Here is a 24,455-nt window from a genome sequence, read left to right on the forward strand (position 1 = left end):
TAAAATGAGCACAGAAACCTTCAGTGTATTATTTAACATTATATATTTATAGTTACAATGTTCCACTGAGGAGGACCACTGTGCTTTTTCTAGAAAAACGGGATCTGGATCCATCCCAGATCCACATTCAGCCACGCTCCTGCCTCCAAAGAAATTTCTTCAAAGCCAGAAGTCCATCTTTCGAACCCTTTACCTGGTTTTTCATGACGAAAGTGTAAATGATGACACACAACCCCTCGAAATGAATAAGAGATACATACAGTTAGCATTTGATCTTTAATGTAACAACCGATTCAAGTCCATTATTCATCTTTACATCACCAGACTAAAACAGCTGTCCTTTCATATCACAAATGAAAAGGCAAAAGTAAAGACTGAGGCAAAAACAAAAGCAGTAAGCTGGGCGACCTCATGCAGCAACAGTCTGGCTATTTAATTCTCATGTACTGATGAGAACGGCTGCTGTGACTCAACTCTAGCAATATTAATAAAAACAAACAAACAGCCCCCCCTACTTTGTCTTTGACAAATAAACAAATTTACAGTCATTTACAGAAGAAAAAATGAATTGAGACACACAGCAAGTTTCTTTGAAATAAATCCATTAAGTACACCGTTAGACAAACCAGACTATGCTAATACACGAGGATTATTATCCACAGTCAACAGTAATATTTACACTAAATTACAACTGATGGAATAATTGTGCTTGATAGTAACACCACACAGCTACACGCTAATCAGATCCCACTTCCTGTTGAGAACAACTAGGAGCAGAATAATAAACATGGTTAGATTTTTGGTAGGGATGCACCGACTGTGAACTTCTGGGCACGCCACGCTTTGTTCTTGTTTGCTTTTCCTTCGTGTGCCAGGAAGACAAGCAAATTTTCAATAACAGAACTGACACACCATCTTAAACATTAGGCATTGTGAAAAAAAGATCAGAAAACACTCACGTCAATAAATACATTCTTGTTTGCAGAGAAGTGAATGGTCAACAAGGCAGAGATCAGGGCTGTGCCGAGGTTTGGCCGATATATCGGTGCATCCCTAATTTTGGTATATACACAATCATGAGGGAAACTCTCAAACATGCTCTGCAGAGCTCAGATTTTCTCCATCTACCTGACACCACACTCACTGTTGAGCATTTTAGGGCAGTTTCTTTCCACTTTTCTTTCATCGCCGTAAAACCGCAAATGAGTACATGCTCACAAAACGCACCCAGACACGAGGACAGAAGAAGGCTCAAACTGCAGGTGTGGATGAACTGTACATATAGGATGCTTGCTGTACAGTGCTACATGCAAGTAAGCGTTCGAAAGTAAAAAAAACATTCAAAAATATTGATTCTAGTTGATGTGATCAGCCTTGTTGACATAACAGAAGCAAAATTCCTTAAAATGTGAGAAAAAGCATGTAAACATGAATGACATTCTCTTAAACGAATGTTATGGCATCACGTGTTGATAAATTTCTCATTTCTACAGCAAAGCTATACAGTACACGATGATTAAGTCTCTTTGTCATATTGTTCGATTACATCTTTTTTGTGGGGAATCTAGCAACTGGTTTTTAGCTTCCTGCTCGTGTTTAACCCAAGTAGTTCCCTTGGCAGATCTTTTTCACAGCGGGCATTTGAACTTGTTACATCAGGAAAAACACAGGTTACTGATAACATTCACAAGCGTCATATGATGGGCCAAAGTGCGACACCGCGCGCAACATCAGAGGCTGGATGTATAAACTGTGCGTGTGCATAAAAATCATACGTAGGCCTTTTTTACTCTCATACATAAACTGGTTATAACAAAGAATGTGCGGTGAAAATGTGCAAACAAACGTTTTCTGAGAGAAAGTGCTCATTTCCAATTCTGTATTTTTATTGTGGACTACATTACAATAGGTCTACATGAGTTACAGTTCAAATTATTCTTTGTGTGTCTTATGCTGGGCCTTTGGGTAGTTTATCGGTTCATTCACTATCTGAAAAAAGCAAAAAGAAGAGTACTCAGAGAGCAAACGACTAGACTAAAACTTTTATGGTGTTTTTATTACAATATGATAACGTTAGCCTGTCATGGTGTTACTGCAACACCATAGGGCACTGTATTGCAAAAAAAAAAAAGTGTCCTCCATGCTCTTTCATATGAGATATTACTTGTTATAGATTCTTGAAATTTTGATCTTCGTGCTAACAGTGTAGGTCAAATGCTTACCCAGGTACTTGTATCCCCAAAGGCCTTGTATATTGTTGTGAAGTTTGAAGACGAGCCATTAAAAACATTGGTTAATATAAAGTTTTTACTGATTTTCACATGTCACCTTGACCTGATTTCCACCTAAATGAAATCAGCTTGAGCTGTTATTGGTATCTACCATCACACAAAATTGAAAATAATATCTTGAAAACTGCAGAGGCTAAACTGTTAACAGACAGACAAGCAAATGTAACCAATTGTATATTCCCTCTCTTCAAGGGAAGAAAAACTCTTAGCGCTTCTCCAATTCAGCCAACTTTTGTCTGATTGGCTGCCTTTTGCAAATATAAGGTTTGTCCTGATATCTCAAGTTATTATGACAGTGGGTTCTGAACTAGTTTAAAGCTGGACTTTTTGCTAGCAGGGATTATTTACACATATCTGAAACTCTGGCCATGTTTATTAAGACCATCCACCATTACCTCAGGATTTATGTGACAGAAAATAACTACCATAAAACAAAACAGTTACTTTCACAGAGCTTACACTTACTCTTATTATTTAATCTTTTTCTATTTACAAACAGACCTAGCTACACTAATATGAGCAATTTAACATCTATAACATTAAATACAAATTCGGGGTGTACTAATTTTTATTGGGCTTAAAAAGTTCAATTAGGTTTCATTTACATAGTGCCCCTTCACAACTAAAGATGTGTGACTGTGCTTTATATTGTAAGGTAAAGACCCTACAATAAGAAAGACAGAACCGCAGTGAACAGATGATGCCTTCTGAGCAAGCACGTGGTGACGGTGGGAAGCGAGATTTTATTACGTTTTATTCATCCAGCTGCAGGAACCCATAATTAAAGTAAATGGATCTCAGCTATCCTTACATTTGTGCTTTTACCTATTGTGACACATCAAAATGCTTTCTGTGAAAACCGCCTGCAACTACTTTTCAAGAAAATGTTGGGCTTTCTTTAATGTCCGCCTACTCTACATGGCAGTTACCTTTTTGTCAGTCAGTTTTACTTAAATTATTTTTAGCACTGTCATCCTGCGAGACGAGGTAGTACAGTATGATGGCAAAATGCGTAGTTTAACAGGGGAAGACAGCTGTAAGTAAAAGAGAAAGCTGGTTTAGTCCAAACAAAAATTCCTGTAAATTAACAACTATTTCACACAAAAACAGTCAAACTGACACCACATTGCTGGGATTTCTAACACTGATTTACTGAACATATAATGAACCTGTGTAACCTTTTACTGTATCTGTTACTACGTCTTGAAAAGGTGTTTACAGAAGACCATGCAGTTATTCTAACATTTTTTAGTTTTATTTCTCTTGGTTCTCCTGCCCTCGCGTCTCTGTGGCCGTCCGCTTACCTCAGCCACACGTCCCTATTTCATCATGTCGCTTACACACCTTAATCAGGCACAGTTCACACACTTCCTCTGTTGTTCCAGCAGTGGGAAAAGAAAGAAAACCTGCAAAGGACAAAGTCCACGAAGCTGCTCACAAGCGAGAGAGTGCGGCGGCTCTCTGCCCCCGGCTACAGAAGCTTAGTGAAAGTTACTGACGTGACACTTGACATCGTCTAAGCTCAGGACCGTTCCCTGGTCATTGTTGTTGTTATGCTTGTGCTTCTTATCGGAGCAGCGGCACAGTTTGTACTTCATTACCTGAGGGGATGAAAAGCACAGTCGCAGCAAGGTCGGTGCAGGAAAAGAAATAAGTCGCATAACGCAACAAGAAATGCTTTTAATTATTTCAATTTTCTAAATATGAGGTGTAAACACTGCTTCAAAGCCAGAAATAAAACAAAACTGTGTTGTGAAATACGGCCTCCTCTGATCACTCCTACTGATCTAATTATGGTCAGGTTTAAATACATCAAGTCCAAAGCTTTGCATATTAAAAATGACAGACTATATGGCCTCTTAAATGCCTATGTCTTACCTCATAAAGGTAGTCAAATATCTCCAGAATAGTCAGTATACTTGCACCAATAAAAAGTCCCATCTGACCACCAATATCACCTGAAATGAAAGCATATTCATAACAAATGCATGAAGACAAAAAAACGTAAGCAGTCTATGTTATATAATAGAAATGAAGCTATACCTAAAAGTCCAGCCACTTCATATGCTTTCTTCTGTTCAATAGTTTCATAATTGAGAGCTTCAAAGAAGATATCTAAAACCAGGATATTTTCCCTGTGGAGACAACATCAACAAATGAAGACACAAATCCCTCATTTTGAAGCTGTTCAATAATAATTAAGAGCACTTGAGAGATGAGATTTGAATGTTTTCTTTGTCAGTGGCTCTGAAAGGACTGGTTCGACGTTTGAAATATGACCCTGACAATGCCATCTAAGTTATCACAACACAGCTTTTGAGACAACCTTTTTCTTCTTCCTTCAGCTTCTGCCTTTGAAGGCCACATCTCACTCTATCCCAACATCCTCCAACACACCAACCCTCTGAATGTCCTCCTTCGCTGTATCTCATCTGCGCTCTTCCTGTTTTCCTCCTGTCTGACAGCTCTATCTTTAACTTCCTCTGTCCAGTATGTCCACTATCCCTCCTCTGCACATGTCTGAAGCATCTCAACTTTGTCTCTCTAAATTTATCTCCAAACTGTTCAGCCTGATATACTCATTTCTAATCTTCTCCCGGTCCCTCATTCTGAAAATCTTGGCATCTTCAACTCAGCCACCTCCAAAGTTACTCCAGGGTAACTTTGTCTCCAAACTGATTCCCGATCCTCTCCATCCTGGTCGCTCCTGTTGACTCAACACTGGGTTTAATACAGTTTTAATCTACTCCTAGCTAGATTTCAGTGTGATAATGGGGTAATCTTGGGCACATAGCTCTTGCTGTGAAGGCAGAAGCCCCACCTACTTACTGTCTGTCCGTACAGAAATATGATCAGAAAATATCAAAATGCACAAAAGATGGTATAAGTTGATGAAAACTGAATCAAAGCAGTTTGGTATTAGATTTTATTTCACCCCTTAAAACCATTTAGAAAGTCATCAGTCAGCACACGTTTCTATTGATGATGGCCTCCCAGGTTGGGTTTTTCTTCCTTTTTCTTTTATTTGAGAGGAAAACTAAAAATGTTTAGCTTCTGGACACAATTAAACTAAATGAATATCTTGAAAGAACACATTGGGCCTTTGAAAATGCCCCTTTTTTATATTTTGTTAGTGAAAGTCAATGAAATACAATAATCCTGTAATAAAAGAATTATTCATCGCAGGCTTTGCTTTGCGCACACAATAATGAGAAAACCCAAACATACTTACTTAATGTACTGCTCAGATTTGTTGTATTTTTTTGCAAGATATTTAGCAGAGGCCTTGCTGGGGATCTTGACAAAAGACAGCTCTTTGCTGTATCTGGTCATGTTGCACGGCGTCTCACACACACAGAAATCATTGTCTCTTTCCACCAGGAAATCTGGAGAGAGGAAAACCAGAGCTCAGCTTGACCTTTGAATCAGTGCGACTGCGACTTCAAGATGTCACGAGCTGATGTGCCTGCATCTGTGTGCGCGTGTGTGTCTTTCTGATGTTTTTGGGGTATAAATCTGTGCATTCTCCTTTTTTGGGGGGAACTAATATCATAAAGACATATTAAGGTAATATCAGGTTTTGGTTAAATGTGCAGGAAATAAATGTGATGTCCTGTGAAGCGATGCAAACATGGCTCTGTTTGTGCGTGTTGCTGTTCTTTAAAGATTTAGAGGAGTATGAAGCCTCTTTCTTACCCAGAGCTGGGTCAGCACATTCTTTGTACAGCTCGGGGGTGCAGTAGGGGGCATCGCCTGCAGCAGCAGCAACACACACTCATGTTAATGAATTTTTTCTTTGATTTCCTTCTTTGAAGTGCCTTCAGTAATTTCTCAGATCGGCGTAAGTCTGATACAACACAGAGAAAGACCGGACGCCTACCAGGCATGTGCACCATGCGACAGTTGCAGTTGTCCACCAGGTAGCGCGTTTCGCAGTCAATGCGACAGGCTGTGATGCTGTAAGTGTCAAAGAAGTCCGACTCCATTGGCGTCACCTTGCAGTCTCCCCAGGGTGGGGGGAGATATATCAGCTGCAATGACCACATAACGACTTAATAGTGTTTTAAATAAGAAATAAATACCGCATGAAATAAAAAGCAGGCTTCTCCTTGCAGGGAAAAGCAAGAACTAAACAACTGAATCCATTTTTTTTTTTAATTCTACAACTGCATAAATGGGAGAGAGATTTAAAATGTCTGATGTGACCCGCGGATAATTCTAATATATTATTCAGAGCTATGGATGTGACTTTTTTATTAGGAATAATAAAGTAAAACACTCATTTAGTTTAAAAAAAGAGATTTTAAAGAGGCTCCAGTTTAACTTTGTTCAGTCGAAGAAAAGGGAAAGTGAAAACTATAAACATCTGCCACAATTCACAGAATTTTTGTTTTTTACCAGATGTGGCTATTATTTTCAATTTCATATTCATATCAGTGTTGAAACTAAAGTATTTCTGGTTCTTCAAATGTTTGATTTTAGATTTATAAATAGGTCTCACAAGGGAAATCTTTGTCCTACAGCAACATGATAAAGAGTAAAAATAGCACAGCCTACAATAAACAACGCAGTCAAATAAAAAGTGCCACAGAAGCCCAGTAAGTGCCTTATAAAGTGAGATAGTGCAACAGAAACAAAACAAAACAGAAAGGTCAAAATAAAGTTAGTTAAAACCACTAAAAGTATGACTGACATTGTATAAAAGTGATTTTATCCAAACAAAACACTGAAAAGGATCCAAAGACGCATTCTTGGTTTGTGTGTACTTTTATTTCTAATTATAGGACAAAATGTGTCTGATTGAAAGCCGATTAGTGAATCAATGAATCAATCAAATGGCATCAGTTGGTAACCAAACTGTTTCAATCATTTGAAACCAGATTATTTCATGTCTGTTCCTCATATGGAACCTTGCTTTGCTTTGTTATAGTGAATTATTAATTGTTCAGATCTCTGAACTCTTCCTTTGCTGAGTATGATAAAGTAATAATTGATAAGAATTAATAAGCAACAGTTTGTACCCTCTGTTCCTGACAGGAAACAAATGTCTGGAACCCGGGTGCCACTCCGAATCCGAGCTGGTCAATGAAGGACGGCTCGTCCTGACTGTGGATCTGAACTTTGACCCCCGCTTCAAACGAAGTCTCATCTGCAGGAAAGCAAAACGTTTGGGATCACTGTAAAAATGAGTTTCACCAAGGATCCAAACACGCAGAAGAGTTTCAGGCTCTGAGGTATCGACGCCCACAAACACCAACACATCAATCGCACCAGTGTGACAGACAGCTATAACCTGCCACGTGAATGGGTTTCTTCTCACCTGTTTCTCCCCACACTGGCAGGTATTCATCCTGCTGAATGTCCAGCATGAGCTCGAGGCCGTTACCCATACCTCCCTTGGTGGTGATGAGGGGAGTGCGCCCATCACCGCCAGCGTTAAAGGTGTAACACTTCCCATAGCGAGTGAAGACCTGAGTGACACAGGAAAGATATATAATTTTTTAAGCAGTTAGAGAAATGTTTCTGAGAGAAGGATTCAGGTCAATTTTGTCACAACCACACAATATTACTGGAATATACAACTGAATGGAAAATTATGGGGTACTCCACTGCACTCATTTTCCTTAAAAAACAACAACAACAAAACAAAACAAAAAAAGGGTATTAAATGGAAACCCGATCTGTCTGCACAGTTGTGGGATGCTGGAAAAAAATGAGAGCCTGGAACATATAAGACTTCCACTGAGCGCTCAGAGGGTTAAAGGGTTAAAGGGTTAAAAGCGGATCACCTTCTTGCGTGGTGTAAACCACCAGCGCAGATGGCTCACCAACAAAAGAAAAGACAAGAATCTATACACAGCATCAAAAAAGCTACCTCGTCGTCAGGTCATGTGTGATATCTCTAGGGAAACGTTGGCCAATTCTAAGGTGCTGCAGAGCAAACTGAACAGGCACCTGGCAACCAAGAATCTCTTTAGAGGAGAAACTTCAAAAACAGTCCTGGCTCTGAACCAGAGACTACAACCTACCCAGCAGTCTAAACAGTGCAGGCAGTGTAGGCTAGCAGATTTGAATCCCAAAACTTCTCGTGTCACAGCAAGAAGGCCCTCAGTGAACATGCTACACTTAAATATCGGATGAAAAGCTTTGACTGTCTAGAGATTTGCACAAATAGGTTCACTTTGGCACCCAGTGTGGTCTCCTGCTGCTGCAGCCCATCTGCTTCAAGGTTTAACATGTCACACATTCAAAGATGTGCATACTTTGTTTGTGACGAGCGCAAGCAGTCAGGCCATTCTACTCTGACCTCTGACATCAGGAAGGCATTTATGCCTGCTGCTCACTGTATATTTTCTGTTTTGGATTAGCTTCTGTAAACTCTAGGGATGGCTACGCTGGAAAATCCCAGTAGATCAGCAGTTTCTGAAATTCTCAGATGACTCCATCTGGCACTGACCACCGGGCCACACTCAAAGTCACTTAAATCACTTTTCGTCCCCATTTACTTTGGGCACCTTGACCATGTTTACGTAGATATGCTGCCAAAGGATTGGCTGACTGAGAAGGAGCAGTCTAAGGAGGAGATGAATAGGTGTGCCCAATAAAGTGGACAGTGTGCCATAAATGGCTTAATATACAGCTTGGTGTGAATTAGAAGTGTTTATGTGATCTATTAAACTCTACCATTTAGACCTCTAATCAACAGCAGAAAACCAGCAGTCAGTCTGCAAACAGTGTTTTGCAGACATTTGGCGCTTGGGAAGAGACTGTGGGATTGTGTGAAAAGTGTCTGATAAGGTGATGGAGGCAAGGTAAATGCTAATGAAGTGTCGACATTCTTGGAAATAAAATTGCTGGTGTTGTGCCTGAGCCATTGCCTTTATTTGACAATGCAATCCAAAGAAGACCTTATGATGTAAAGGCTATTTTATGCAGATATGAATTGAGATGTACAGCCTCGTCTTTCTTGCTGGTGTGCCTTGGACAGTAAAACTTGTGTCAGAGGATTTGAGAGTGTTTTTCCACTGGGGGTCAGTGTTTGACTCGGTAAATGGTGTGTGTGTGTGTGTGTGTGTGTGTGTGTGCGCGCTGACTGTATGACTGAAATAGTATGAGAGGAAAGGAGAGAGGCAAATGTGTGACAGAAAGAGGAGAAAGAAGGAGAGTGGAAGAGAACGAGGGAGAAAGGAGGTTTTCCCGTGGGAGTGTGAGTTACACAATCAACCCAGTGAGGTGATGGAGACTGGCAGACTGGCGATTTAACATTCCCTCACATGCTCTTTATGGCACTTATAATGGACCTGATGTTACCATGGAGACCAAGCATCCCGACAAGGAAGAATACCGCCTTAATTTTAAAGGAAAGCCGAGACACAGACGTTAGACTGAACCTCTGTGAGACATCAGCAAAAGGCCATTTGACAAACAGCCTCGAGCGTGCGACGGTGAACAGACAGAAGCGTAACAATATTGAGCTTTCTTCGGCGCGGAGTTAATGTTGTATTAGTTTTTAGTGTTGTGTGAGTCACATAACCCATGCAGGGAGAGAGCAGGAGAGCAAGGAGCAATGGAGGAGCGAAGGAGGGCAGGGATGCAAAGTGAAAGAGACAGAGAGGAGGGGGGGGATTTAGCTGCTAACGCTTGAAGCTGGCTATTGTTCAGCATTATAGCACAGAATGACATATCTATGATTAGAAAGAACAAACCAAGCAAGTAATTGTAGAGAAAGAGTTGGGATCTTGCCGAGGGTAGTTTAAACATTTAGGCCATCTATCACGTCAAGTCAGCGAGAGATTGCTGCTGGTTGCAGAAGCAGACATCAATCTGAGTGGGAGAAAAAAAAAACAACAACAAAAAAAAGATTCTGCACAAAAAAAGCAAATAAAAGCAACAAAATAATGCGTGTCCACACCTTTAGAATTTTTCTGTCATATGCTGCAGGCTTAAATAAAAACTGATGAGGGTAAAGACGCACTTGTTACTTTTAGAGACTGACACTCCAACATCGACGCCCACTTCACACCACGACGGGCCAGATGTGCGGAGGTGAGTTGTGAACACCCAAGTGCCACAGTATGAACGGCTTCCACATGAGGCTGTCTAAAAATGGGCACCTAAATTTCCATATTTACCTTCAAAACAAGCAACAGCTGGCCAGTGGGTTGGTTGTTTAAAGAAAAACAAAAGTTTTAAATTCTGGTGTATATTTCAAAGTCTTTGAAGTTACTTATAAATATGTCAGTCTTAGTTGTGGAAGTTGTCTCTTAGTGTAGATTTACCGAGGTGTTGGGTCTACTTTTATGCCACATATTAACAGTTACAATGCTCATCTTTAAGGGCATATAATCCTTGTCAACCTAAAGTTTGGGCTTCATAATGCTCTAAACACTCAAATTCAGTCAGATTGTTCAATTTGCTGCTTTGTATGATGCCAAAGGAAAGGCGAAATCTCAAGCAAACAGCTCTGACTGTAAGCACAGCACCTGCTGTTCAATTCTTCCCTTTCTGCGGCGCAGCCAATGATTAGAGAGTTTGCCTAAAGCTCCTCGTTGTAGACCCCTGTGTTTAAAAATAGTTTAAATCCCTCTAAACTAACTAAACATATCGATAACATTTAAAGAAACAACACCTATGACTTGATGTCCTGAACATTTATGTATCGTGTTGACAAGATAACAAGTGAAGGTAAATTAGAGATGAGCTGTACTTTTGTGTAATACCAATCTTTTTTAACCACAAGATGATGCAGAACGTTAACCAGGTAAGAAATTAATAACACGTTCTTATTTAAAATAGGCCACATTATGGAAGTTTGTTTATGCCACTAAAAATATTATTTTTTCTTTTGCCATCCTTAAGTCAAAGTTTCAGAAAGAACAGCAGCACACATCTGAAAACTATTACACACATAAACTGGTAAAATGCTGCCTCCCAGTGGTTTTTGTTAAAATCTTCACAGGGTAACTACAAAAGTAACTTTTAGAACAAGCTGGCAATCTCAAACCTTTCATCTTGAATGTGTGTTTTTTTTTAAAGGGAATCCATCCAACATTTGTTGGGATATTTGACCCACAGTCTCAAAAGTTAATTTAATAATGCTGCATGAAAAACTGAGAGAACATCAAAATCAGCAGGAATCCTGTGGGGATTTTAAAAGTTTCATGGCAATATTTCTGATAAATGTTGAAGTATTTCAGTTAGGATTAAAGTGAACCAACTGACAGACCAACACCATCCCTTGAGCCCTAGTGTCACCGCAGGTAGAAATCATCCAGTAAACATAGCACTACCCAGCCTCTCTTTTCCCCATTTACTCCCAGCCTTCTGTAATTGCTCTTTGCTGCACACTATTGATCACAGGTACACACTGTGGACCCTGACAGATTGTCAAACATGTGTAAGAGTGGAAAGGCTCTTTCAGATCATAAGGTGACTGAATTTCATAAACAAAATCAATCATGACAAAAATGTTAAACCCGTGTGTATGACAGGTGTACGATTGTTCATAGGCGGCTCGATCAATACGCAGATCTGAGTTGATGTCAGGTAACCGGTGTTCTTTTCCTCTGGTTGAATAGTTGTGACAGAGGTGGTAGGAATAAAAACATGAACCATGTATAATGCACAAAGTCTGCACGGCACACTGTTATGATGAATAAATAAATGATCGTGCACATGTGTAAAAGGTTTTCTGCAGCAGAAATTATACGCTGCATGAGGAATAATGAGTGTTACAACAGAGAAGGACTTTAATTACGACAGATGCATGACTGTCACACCCTTTTGTCACTACTTAGAGGTACTTCAAACAACAAATCAATGCCCTTTTTTCCACAGAATTGAATGCATTACTTACCAACTGCAGTTTACACACACACTATCTTCACAGCTCTGATCAATAAAACTGTCACTCACACACAATTTCCCATGTATTGAAAAGCACTCAACAGAGCTCTGCAGTAATTAATCATTATGCACATAATCATGAATATCTGTTTCTATAGCCATCAAAAGTTGAAGGAATCTCTAAATCGCAAATCCCTGCTCTTTGCCATCCATTTAGGGAGGTCTTAATACAGTCTTGCAGTCTGCAAGCAGCTAAAAGACGTCTCGACAGGCTAAGTTCAATCCATTAGTGCTCTGTTGTTTTATGGGGATGTTTTCAAAGACTTTAAAGCCATCTCTGTAAAGTGCAAACACTTTCACTGTTATTATGCTGTTATAGCCACCACTGGGGAAAAAAAGCTATTTAAATGGAATGGTGAGCAGACAGTAGTCCACAGTGACCAGGGCTGAAAAAAATAAAAATTAAAAATTAAAAAATGGAAATCATTCACGGTTATTGCTGCCTATTGTGCATTTACAACATAACTCAGGATTGTAATCTGATGAGGACTTCAGGTGACCCGGAAAAAGTGGGAAGTTTCACACCATGCTGCTTTCCTTCATACATGGATGAACTTATTAATAAGAAAACAAGAGTCTGCAGTCATACAGCCTCTGGCAGCCTACTGTAGTCAGAGTTCTGCTTTAAGCTAAATGCTAACATACTCATATTTACAATGCTAAAACATTGATGTTAGCATAATATTTACATAAAGTGCATCTTAGGTTAATATTACAATTATCTGGTTTACACCCATAAAGCTTGTACATGCATGTCAGGGATGACCATGAAATCAAATTATTTACAGTTTATGCAGGTTTTTTTTTTATTAAATATATATTTTTACTGATACCTGGTGATGTAATGCAGTACTCTGCCACTACAATGACTGGTGCTATGAATGCATCTAAACAACTAGAAAATGGGAGAACTACAGTCAACCCCCCCCCGTAACTCCAAATTATTCACGGAAAATACTCCTATTCGCTTTTTGGGGGGCGGGGGTAGAGCATTTCTAAAATATTTGCTAATTATTTTCATTTTATTTTTGTGAGGGTCTAAAGTATTTGCAGATTTCAGCTATTCACGGGCAGTTGTGGTCCCTAACCCCCACGAACTCTCTGAATACCGGGGGTGGACTGTATTACCTGCCATGGTTGCTGGACTGGTTCAGTGTCACTGGTACTGTATAAAGCACACTGCTGCTCGTAGTCTTCGATCACAGGCTCAGAATCTGCTGGTTGTTCCGCGTATACCAGGGGTGGGCAATTCCAGGCCCCGAAGGTCCCTGCAGGTTTTAGATGTGTCCTTGAACCAACACAGCTGATTTAAATGGCTAAATTAGCTCCTCAACATGTCCTGAAGTTCTTCAGAGGCCTGGTAACGAACTAATCATGTGATTCAGGTGTGTTGACCCAAGGTGAGATCTAAAACCTGCAGGACACTGGCCCTCGGGGCCTGGAATTGCCCACCTCTGGCGTATACGATTGAAGACTAGGGGAGACGGAGCTTTTCAGTCGGTGGTGCCAAAGCTTTGGAACAGTCTCCCATTACAATTATGTTTATTTCAATTTCCTTTTATTGTGATACTTTTAATTATTTTAATTTATTCTGTTTCTTACCGTGTTTTTATATATTTTTACTATCATTTATGTAAAGCACGTTGTGACCACTTGTCTGTGAAAGGTACTCTATAAATAAACATTACTTACTTCCTTTCTACGGCTATGAAAACGTCTACCACCTCTCTGCAGAGGTGTGGTGCAATATTCAAAGCACAGTCAGAAAGTGCCCAGTGAATATGAAACTGTATTTTTGCTTGAAATGTCAATTGCCAATACAAATGTAACATGTTCCTCTGCGTTTTGTTGTTCATTGCAAAAAAGTTAAAATATATAGAATCTAAGTTTCTTTTCCTTTGAACTGCTTTTATCTGTTGCTCATACTGAGGCTGCTGGCGTGCAGTTGGCTCAGGTTTATATCTTTAGACACTTTGTTAGTTTCTTTTAAATGTCCATGTTCAGTTAGATGAAGGTGATTTAAGAGCCTGATTAGGTTTGTCATTACAAACATTTTCATGGTATCTAAAAGATACATGTTATCATGTATCTTTCCTCATTGTGAGGCCCTTTCACACTAATGAGCATGTGGGCTATAAGTCTGTGTGAAAGTATTTGCCTGCACTGCTGTGCGCATATTGTGCATGCATGAAATAGAGTGGCTCATAATCAGGCATACAGCTAACCGACAGGTTATGGGTGAGGGCCGAGAACGCTGCAAAACAGCTGATTCTGGTCTCTGGCTGGTCAGTTTGTGCATCTCAAACTACATGTGTTAAGGAATTCTTTGGTGTTGGTTCCTATTAAAATTTTATTCTTCATGACACTGAACTGGGTGTAAATTTATTAAAAAAAACTTTTTCTCCTAATTTATATTTTGGATGAATGAGGTGAAGTTTGGAATCAAAATCAACCTTTGGATAGGTGACTACATGTAAAGCACGCACCATCTGTGAAGATCTTGAAGCATCGACTCTGTGTTATCTGGCAAAAATCTTGGCATTTTTCTGTTTTATGACCATTTGAAAGAACACGTACAGCTTCTGTGTTTGAGCAACTACAAATTCAATCAACAAAATTGATTAAAAATATGTATATTGTTTTTGCTACAGTGCAGGTGTTCTTCCTTTGGTTCTTTGAGGGAGGTTTAAGCTGGTAAAACTCTGACATTGCACCACATTTATTACTTTTACATTTAATAGCGATCCATTCACTATTATTTGAGTTTTTCTTTGATCTTTAAACAAAACCCAAAAGTCCAGGAGCGTGATTATTCAATGAGAATACAGCGTGTGTTAAAAATCAAAGGAAAATAGTGATGTTATGTACCAATAAAGAGTGCTGGCTTTTGTGTCCTGCACAGGTGATTTATTACGCTTTACACTCTCAAAGATGTGCGTGATCTTAAAGTCTGAGCGCGCCTGCTAGCTGCACACAGGTTAAATTAATTCGAGAATAAAAGCATCAGAGCCAAACCAAACACTCCCCCGCTCTGTTTTGAATGAATAGCTGACTCACCACACTAATAACCAGTCTTGGGTGGAAAAGAAAGCTACTCCAAAGACAAAATAAAGTATAGGCAGGGGATTGAAAGCCAGAGGCACGGTGGAGCTTGGGTGTTTGTGTGTGTAATAATGATGCCCAGAATATAGAATCAGACCCTGAGTCACTGGTTGTCAAAATAAAGAAGTAAAGATGAGAGGCAAACAAGAAAAGGTAGAGAAGAACCACAGGGCTCCTCGGGGGAGTACAGATAACTAAAGGCTTCATAGAGAAAAGTTTTTTTCTTAATTAGGGAGAAAAGACCAAAGACTATCCTGCGCTACTGAGATACCCACTTTGTGGATCTTCCATCTTTGTACCTGTAGTTTCAGCGTGGTCAGAAAAAAAAACCCACTACAAGAAACACACTTATCCTCACCACATTTTGATTTGTACTTTCAGCAGCAGTAATGTGAAGGCTGTACGACAGTTTCTCCATCTCTTTGGCGGAGACCGAAAACTCTAAACAACTAGTAGATTATATCAGCCTCTGCATCAGAAATAGTATTTAAATAAAAAGAATTAGTACAGTGCTAATATTTAAATGGAAAACAGTCACCTCAAACATCAAGTATCAGCATGAGTATTGTCATTGTGAGCAAAATACAGGTGTGAGTCACGGAGCTGCTGACAAGGCCAACATGACTCTACGATTTATTCACAGTCTACAAATCAAGACCCACACCAGACGTCTGTCACCGCTGTGGTTATTTAAGATGGCAAATTTGTGTTTTTCAGTAGTTTAAAGAAAAATCCTGAGATTGAAACATCAAGCAGTTCAATAAATCCTCATATGAGAGCTGGCTGAGGATCAATCTGTTCTCATACTTTCTGATTCAAGTCCCTTTTGTTTCCATTTATTCTTTAAAAATAGGTCACAATTAGGTGTACAAAGATTCTCATAATCCACCATTTGGTTCATATCTTTTATTTTTTATGAGGTGGGTGAATAGGGTGAATCATCCCGTTCTGTTCATGATCCAATCATGACCATCTGATCCTTCCGGCACAGAAAAAAAAAAATATTCAAATGGATTTCCAGCACACTCTTTATCAGAAGGATGGTTAATCGCCACATTTTTCACCAATGTGGTATGCTTTAACCAGTTATTAAATACCACCACTCCAAATTTACCTTAACAACCTAATTTTACAACAATACAAAATACGCTCTAAGTAAAAAAAGGCTAAACAATTACTTAAATACCAGCACAAAGCTTGATAATAAGCCTCAGACCTAGAGACAAAACACAGCGTCCTTGGGGAAAAAGTCTATTCCCTGACAGGCCGATAGCTTCTATCCGGTTGTGATGACGTATGAACCGTGCTTCCGGGTCCAAACTACACTGCGTTCATTAAGGCTGTTGTCTTTATAACGTGTTTTAATGCTTGGTGTCTTGTTCTATTTAATCTGAAGAAGCTCCTAAAAATAGTCGGTGATCACTGACGGCCTCTCTGGATTTTTATTATCACTATTCATCATCAGCAAGTTTCAAAACTCAGTTAACTAAGTTAGTGTTAGTAGTCCTCTTCTTCTTGTCCTTTGCGCAGGCGACCAGCGGCGGTGGTCGGCCGCGCAACGAGTACGCTGCTGTAGGTGCGCAGGTTCTCTTGCTTGACCAACGATTATCTTCCATGCTTTTCGATCTAAGGCGATGGTTCTTGCCTGCTCGAGGTCAAGTCGAAGGGCCTTCAAATCATCCTGGATTTGTTTCATCCATGTCTTTTTTGGTGCATTTCGATGCACCCTCCAATCGGTGGGGCGGGTCAACCAGAGTAGGCCATGGGGGTAGCGGCTCTGGTCCATTCGACAAATGTGGCCAAACCAACAGAGTCGGCGGCGCTGGATTAGGTCGCCGATCGTTGGTTGGCTGCCGCAGCTGGTGAGGATGGTGTCATTCGAATGACGGTCGCGAAGGGAAACGCCGAGAATGCATCTAAGGCAATGCATTTGGAAAACTTCGAGCTTGCTCAGGTCGTGTTTGAGCATTGTCCACGTCTCCGCGCCGTAAAGTAGAATGGGCAGGATCAGGGTTCGGTAAAGGCGGATCTTTGTCGCCAATGAGATATTGTTCTTCTTCCAAATGCACCAGCGCAGGGAAGTGAATGCTGCCGCCGCCTGCCCAATTCTGGAGCGTATCTCCACTGATGATGCCACTTTCTTCTCCTCGACGAGGGACCCCAGATATTTAAATTGTTGGACTTGTGTGATCTGCACACTGTCGAGGTGGACGATCGCTGGTGAACCGTCGGTGGTCAGGACTTTGGTCTTCTCTGCGTTAATCTTGAGGCCGTACGGTTTGGAGTGCCGGGCGATGTCATAGAGGATGTGAGTCGCCTCGGTGTCGTCTTCAGCAAAAATGGTGCTATCGTCAGCGAACATTAGTGTTAGTAGTATTAACTATTAAGGTTATTTTTTTTTTTCAACTTTAATTTTTATTAGTTTTAGTTAACATTGAAATATTAAGGTTATTTTTATAGGACATCTGGAAATGAATACAGAGCCGTTTACTTGCTGTGGATGTGGTATATTGAGTGTTACAAAATTAGGATTACACAGACGTGATTTGATGCTTGCCAAGCATACACGATTTTAGTTTTGTTAGCTACTGAGTGAAATGTGATAGTAAACCATTAAACAAGAGAAGCTACACTGTCTCCTAGATTTTACCCCCTCACATTAATATTAGCATTTATTCTGAATAGTGGACCTCTTTCACCCAAGGTTAGGTAGTCAATCTGTGGGTTGAACCGTGCTAATGTCAGCATGGTAGTGTAATAAAAATATTTGCAGCTGATGTTTATATCTAACGTTTAAGATAAGAAATAATAACATATATGTTATTTATTCTGAAAGTTAAGAATTAGATTAGATTATTAGATTAGAATTAGAATTAAAACAAAACCTAATACAACTTAAAATATGTAGCGAAATAACAGCTTTATAAAGTAAATAAATTAATTTAGATTAGTAATGTTTGGGTAATGCTAGGAAATAATTAAAAAAGTATCCAATTGAAAAAAAATCCATTAGAATTCATCAATCATTTTAGCATGTGTCCAGAAAATTCAGAAAAAAAGTTTGTTGGGGATTCTTTTCAAGAATTAGCTAAACTGGCTGTTCCTAAAAGGTTTAATTTTGGTCTTTTCAAGGCATTTGGTGACAATAACAATAAAACTCACTACATGGCTGAACTATCAGGAGACTAACACTCTATCAACGTTGCATTATTGACAAAAGAATAAAAATGTCATATCCAGTGCATCGATTGGCAGACACCTTGAGATGGTACCGGCTAAGAGAAAAGCTGCGTATGATGAACACTTTGTTGTTTTAGACAAAAGTCCTCCTGACAGCTGTTTGCAAAAGTTTTTCAGTGCTTGTAAAAAAATGAGTGTTTACCAGTTTAAATGTCAGAATTTAATGCATGTAGGAAACCATCATCTGTCTCTCGCCTTCCTCACCAGCTACATGAAATACTATTAAACCTCCCCCACTGCTGTGAGGGGAGTTTTTATCTATCATATTTGGAAATTTATCCACTAGCTCCCACACGATAAAAATATTTCTTTCCCTCCTTTATTTCATTCCTCCCTGGACTGCAGAGCTCTTCCATGGTTCCCTTGTGGCTCTTGAACTATGATGTTCTTTCCCCTGTGGACTTCACTCCATCTCCTGCCGCACTTCCCCACCCACCATTGCTTCATTTGATGAATATTTCACAGGCCAGTAGAGACAGTCGTCCTCCTCTCTCATCCTATTCCCAGACACTACTCAGCTCTCAGTACCTATCACCTTCAGAGACGATAACATCCTAGCGCTGGGTAAGTGGCACCTCAGGAGTCAGCTGGGTCTCTGGGAGCATGCCATATGAAGAAAAATGGAATTGTGTATTAACTTAAGCTCTATACGCCTATCTAAAACCATCTAAAACCTGACCTTAGCACCATATGAGATTTAGGCTAAAGCTGGCAGATATTACAAAACAAAACGGCAACACCCATCAGGTGCGAAGAGGAAAAGGACCCGCATGGGTGCACCATGATACTGTCCAGTGGTGGAAGAATTATTTTAAGCTTTTACCAGAGCACAACAACACCTAAAATACTCCAGTACTACAGTAGTGAAAGCAGCCAAGTGTACTTATATAGATAGATCAATACCAGTGATGCAAATGATTCATTAGGCAATTAATCATTTTTTATAATCACTAAAAAAAAAAAAAACTAAGCTGCACGCTCACAGGGTCCAATTTATAAGGATTTGAGAAAGGATTCTCTTTTTGTTGCTTATTTACTTAATCCCTTGTTTGATTAATCCCTTTTTTGATTAATCCTTTGGGTCCCTTTTGACAAATGTCAATATAAAAAACAATAAATTAAAAATGATAAGTGATGAACAGAATTTTTGCAGTTCTTTCTGATCATTAAGTTTTAACTCCTTTACATGTTTCAGAACAAGGATTCTGAACCTAGAGAGACACACCAATGGTCACAATTTCAAATTCCAGCGTCACCTTTCTCAAGTTCACAAGATTTTCAGAAAAATTTGACTTCTGACTACCAGGTCATTGAGATTTCAACACGCTCGAGTTTTTTAGTAGGGTAAGGTGAATGTAAAAACCTAATAAAGTAGTTAAAAATCAATACAGTGTCAGTACTTAAAATGACTAAGTTGTCTGGCCAATAAATAAATCAATAAATACAGTATAGGTTTAACCTTCCAAAGGTTTAACCTATAATATAGAACCTTTACAGATTTTCTTCCAGCTTGAAATGTAAGTATTTCTGTATTTTCTGTGTAAAGTTAATATGTAGGTTTTAGACTGTAGGTCTCCTCTTTAGAACAACTCGTAAAGGGCTTGTAAAGGCAGACTGCGTGGCTCGATGGTAGATTTTATACACCTGTGGCAAACAGACTAAAACACCTCAAAGATTAACAGATGCGTTGTATTCAATATGCATATTTGCAGATGCAACTAGGGGTAACTGAAATGGGTGTCTTCACATAGTTTGCCCAGCAGAATGACTCCATTGTTTACAATACCCTCACCACTGTCTGAAGCATTGGCAATAGAGTAAAGTTCAGAGCTCAGCAGGTAAAGGTGCAGAGTCAAGTGACGACTTCGTGGTAAGCTGCAACCTAGTTTTTGCAATATGGTGCAGAAAAGTTATTAAAAAAATGACTCAATCATTTTCTGTTTTTAATATAACCAACACGCATGTATACATTTGTTTATATGTAAGAACACTGGACAAAAATCTTCTAGATTAAAATGATAAACCAGAGTTTATTTATCCATCTTAGTGTATTTTCTATAAATTTCTAACTTGAAGATGTCAAACTGCATCTGTTCTTTGAAGTATTGTTTGGCAACAATGTAAAACAATACTTGTAGCTGATTTGTAACTAATAAAACTAATGAAAATTCCACCAGGTTTGCATGAAATCATTGATGACAGTCTAGAGTACACACCATTATCGTCACAGGCTAAAGACAGAAAACCCAAAAAGTTTATTTAAAAGGATTTTGGGGCAAAATAAACTGCAAATAAAACTGCTCTATGTAGACTAGTCAATAAACTACATTTTTCAGGCAGTTTTTTTTTTCAGGTTAGATATGACGTTGAAAGGTCCCCAACTGACCAGGAGACACAATATCAAAAGATTCAGGCCTAAACAAAAATTTTGTATTTCTCAGGCTCACATTGCTTATTTTTCGTCATTTTATTAATGAAATTATTAATCAAAAATGAAGAAACAAAAGAAAATAACAGACAGGCGGAAAACAATGAAATAATATCAGAGGGTGGCACCAGTCTGTCATTATCATTTAGATAGATGTGGCACAGTGGGATCCAAATCAGTGGAGAATTAAAGAGAGACCCTTCTTGTGAAAAAACAAAGGAGAATCACAACAAAACAACATAATAGCTGATCAAGAGGCGACAGAAGAGCCTACAGGCTGCAGTTTTTCCTCTGAGGAAAACTAATTGTTGTTTTAATGCGATCGCTGGTCTCTATGGTGGATGGACTTGGAGATGCATGACACACTGAGAGGAAATAACACCCCGGGGAAGACTGCATATAATTCCTCCCTCCTATGCCTGCTTTTCACTCAAATGAAGACAGAGGGAGATTTCTGTTGAAAGGCTTCTTTAAATGACTACTGAGAAATGACGCTTCCACATTCCTCCAGAGTGCCGGCTTCTCGGTGAATAATGGAAATGATCTTGTGAATTTGGATGGGAGACATAAATGTCTTAGAGTTGCCGGTTCACATTCATTCAGAGCTGTTAAATTTTCAGTTGAAGCTCTCACAGTTAGCAGAAACCCTCTCATTCTCCCCCCAAGTGAGCAAAGGAGAGCAAAGTGAGACCGTAAATAGCTGTACAAAAGGGCTGATACATTCGATATGAGCCAGTTACAGGATGTACTTATACAGTTCATTTTTATAATGCACTTATATTAGATTAAATAGCTATATGGCAGCTTAAAAGTACTTGCACTGCTCGCAAACTGTGACATGCAGCATTAATCTCTGCTTTGTTGTGCCCCTTCTCTCCCTCCCTCGATGCTGCAGATCCATATGGGATGTTAAAACCTCCTCTGCCTGCCTTTTCTCTCAATCATCACTGTCGCCTACAAATCTCCTGCCTACAAATCCTGTGTCAGCCATGTGCAGAGCCCACGCTCGCTCTCTGCTGAGGGGAAAAACTGCCAGGCAGCCGGAGAGGCCATCACTGTAGCAGCAAGCTTCACTGTAACTCCAGCGTGCGCTGCCCTCTCATCCGCTACAGCTGAGTAAACATCGGGGGATAAACAGCCAGAGGGGCAGAGGCCTTACTACAGCTGAGGGCAGTTTAGTTTGCACACAGCACAGTGGGGTTAACTAGGATTAAATCATCATGTGTCAAGTGTGACTATGTGTCTTCATTCGTCATGTACTTTAATATATCAGTACAATGTGAGAGAAACTATGAATAAAAGACTCATGGAGTGACAAAAAAGAAGGGATAGTGTCGACTTACATGAGAACAAACAAGGTGATAACGGATGAGACATTTGAACGTGACGTGGTGGATGTGCAGGATTTATAGTGTAGTAATTAGAATATAAAGAGTGACAGCACACTGGGGGACCAAAAAGAAAAAAAAAAAGAAATTTTTATGAACCAATTTTTGTGGCTCGAATGAAGGTCTGTGTAAAGGATTGTGATAGCCTGATGAAAGAAACCTACCATCAGCTTCTTTGAGCTTCTCCTCAGACTACAGTAAAGCCTCGCTTACAGCGACACAGAGAGGGGTCATTGTTGGGAACCGTTTTCCTTGATTTGGTCCTAAATGACATCAGGTTTGGGTGATGCAGGCTTCATGGTGCACTTTAACTCTTAACCAAAGCATCACCTGAAGGCTTTTACACTGATGGATTTCTGATGCATATTCCAACCCACTATATTTCCCAAAACTGGTCACTGTGACTCTGTGGATACTGGTAACTCTTAAATGCACAATCAGTAACACATTTGTCCACCTGAGAATTTGTAATTGATAAGATATGCCAATGAATCTTTTAAGAGTCCAAATTGGATTACAGAATGTATTTATATGGACACAGGCACAGAAACATTGCCCACTGGTTTGTCGAAGTCAGCTTTTCAATCTTTGACCCGTGATCGTATTTGGAAACTTGCTTGGTTAGCAAACTGGGTTAGCAGGCTGCGTCAACAGACGTAGATATTTGCTAATTAGTGCAAAGCCACTCACTAAAACTAGAGCACAGACTCCTTTGTCGATTTGTCAATACAATTAGATGCACAGCAAGCTGTATTGCTTTTCAGATAATTAAATTTAAAAGGCACAAACAGTCAACAGGTCCATGCTCAGTGACTTGAATTAGCTCAGGCGAACCTTAGCAGAGTGCCTGCCAGTCAAAGCAAACGTGCCGTCCACATTAAAAACTTTTAATTATTGTCACAAAGGCTGAAATTAGCTCTAAAAAAAACAAAATGATTTTCTGTACCAGGCTTTAAACATGTGTATTTCATCTGTAATGATGAAAAAACATGGTAGTCTATGAGAAATGACTCACTTGTTACTTGTCGTTGTTGTCCTTGTCTCAGAAGATTATCTCAGGAGAGTCAGAGAAACAAAGTCTTTTAGGACTTTTTAGCACATCATCTACGTAACTCGGCCTGTGGATTGCTTACAATTTATGTAATCATTATTTATTTATTTTTTAATCCCTATATCCATTTTTATTTACTAGCTTTGGTGGCACAAGATGAGTTACGGGCTCACATATTATTTCTATGCCTTTATCTCCTGTGTTTTGTCTTACATTGAAGCAGTCTAAATGTTCTGTACAGTGCCACAGCCCACATGGGTCTCTGTGAATTGAGCTGGAGTGGAGCCTAATAATGACGGGTCATTTCTGTAGAGTTTAAATTAGTCTCTAGAGTCAAATGACAGCGTATCTGTCTGCCTGCTAAGCCCGAGACAAAAGGTTAGCTGTAAATTAGGAATGATTAGCTATAATAGGTCATATACCACTACCAATATTGGGTGGACATTTATCGATAGGTACAGTGTGTGTGGCTATATGTCAGACTGCCTGTTTCTTTTGAATGTTTAAATTTGCATGCAAGCCTCTTTCATGCGTGTCTAATAGTGAGCTGTAATCACCTTCCAACAGGAATGGGGTGGGATGGAGGGGGGGTTCATTTCACAAAGCCAAAAGGCTGTCACAGCGCATTTAACCTGACACCTGACTTGAACTTAGTAATGGCCTCAGAAAGCTGTTGAGATTGCATGTTTCACTTCGCACATACATCCCAGCTCCTCACATAATTTACACCGACTTAAATCGATACTGTCTTTGCCTGTTTAATGAAATTTCATGCCGTGCTTAAGCTAGTCTCAGTAGTTTTGTTTTTTTTTTAAAAATCAAAATCTAACACGGTTTCCACGAGCACGATCACTTACTGCACTGCAATGCTGGGGCACAGTGATGCCTTTGTGATCCTGTCGTGTGATGTGAAAACGTAACTAAATTTCACATTAAGAAATGCTGTGTGTGCAACATGCAGTCAGACAGCTTCCCAGGAAAAAAACCCAGCATATAAATAAGTCACACAGTTTGTTCCTGGGTGGGATGAGGATGGTATAGACATATGG

The 24,455-nt window shown here is 39.6% G+C and overlaps 1 protein-coding gene across 1 annotated transcript in view; it reads right to left on the reverse strand.

Moving 5' to 3' along the window:
• Positions 1 to 262: 262 nt before the first annotated feature.
• LOC120719150 (acid-sensing ion channel 1-like) overlaps positions 263 to 24,455 on the reverse strand; it is a 64,876-nt gene continuing 40,683 nt past the window's right edge. Inside the window, exons 3-10 of the mRNA XM_040008127.1 lie at positions 7,612 to 7,762; positions 7,313 to 7,440; positions 6,172 to 6,322; positions 5,988 to 6,044; positions 5,524 to 5,677; positions 4,335 to 4,426; positions 4,170 to 4,249; positions 263 to 3,892 (exon numbers count right to left, since the gene is read on the reverse strand). Of these exons, the coding sequence (XP_039864061.1) occupies positions 3,773 to 3,892; positions 4,170 to 4,249; positions 4,335 to 4,426; positions 5,524 to 5,677; positions 5,988 to 6,044; positions 6,172 to 6,322; positions 7,313 to 7,440; positions 7,612 to 7,762 (933 nt within the window). The 3' untranslated portion in view covers positions 263 to 3,772. The remainder of the gene's footprint in view (positions 3,893 to 4,169; positions 4,250 to 4,334; positions 4,427 to 5,523; positions 5,678 to 5,987; positions 6,045 to 6,171; positions 6,323 to 7,312; positions 7,441 to 7,611; positions 7,763 to 24,455) is intronic.

The sequence above is a fragment of the Simochromis diagramma genome, unplaced genomic scaffold (genome assembly GCF_900408965.1).
Source record: "Simochromis diagramma unplaced genomic scaffold, fSimDia1.1 OVJJ01000545.1, whole genome shotgun sequence".
NCBI classification, from domain to species: Eukaryota; Metazoa; Chordata; class Actinopteri; order Cichliformes; family Cichlidae; genus Simochromis; species Simochromis diagramma.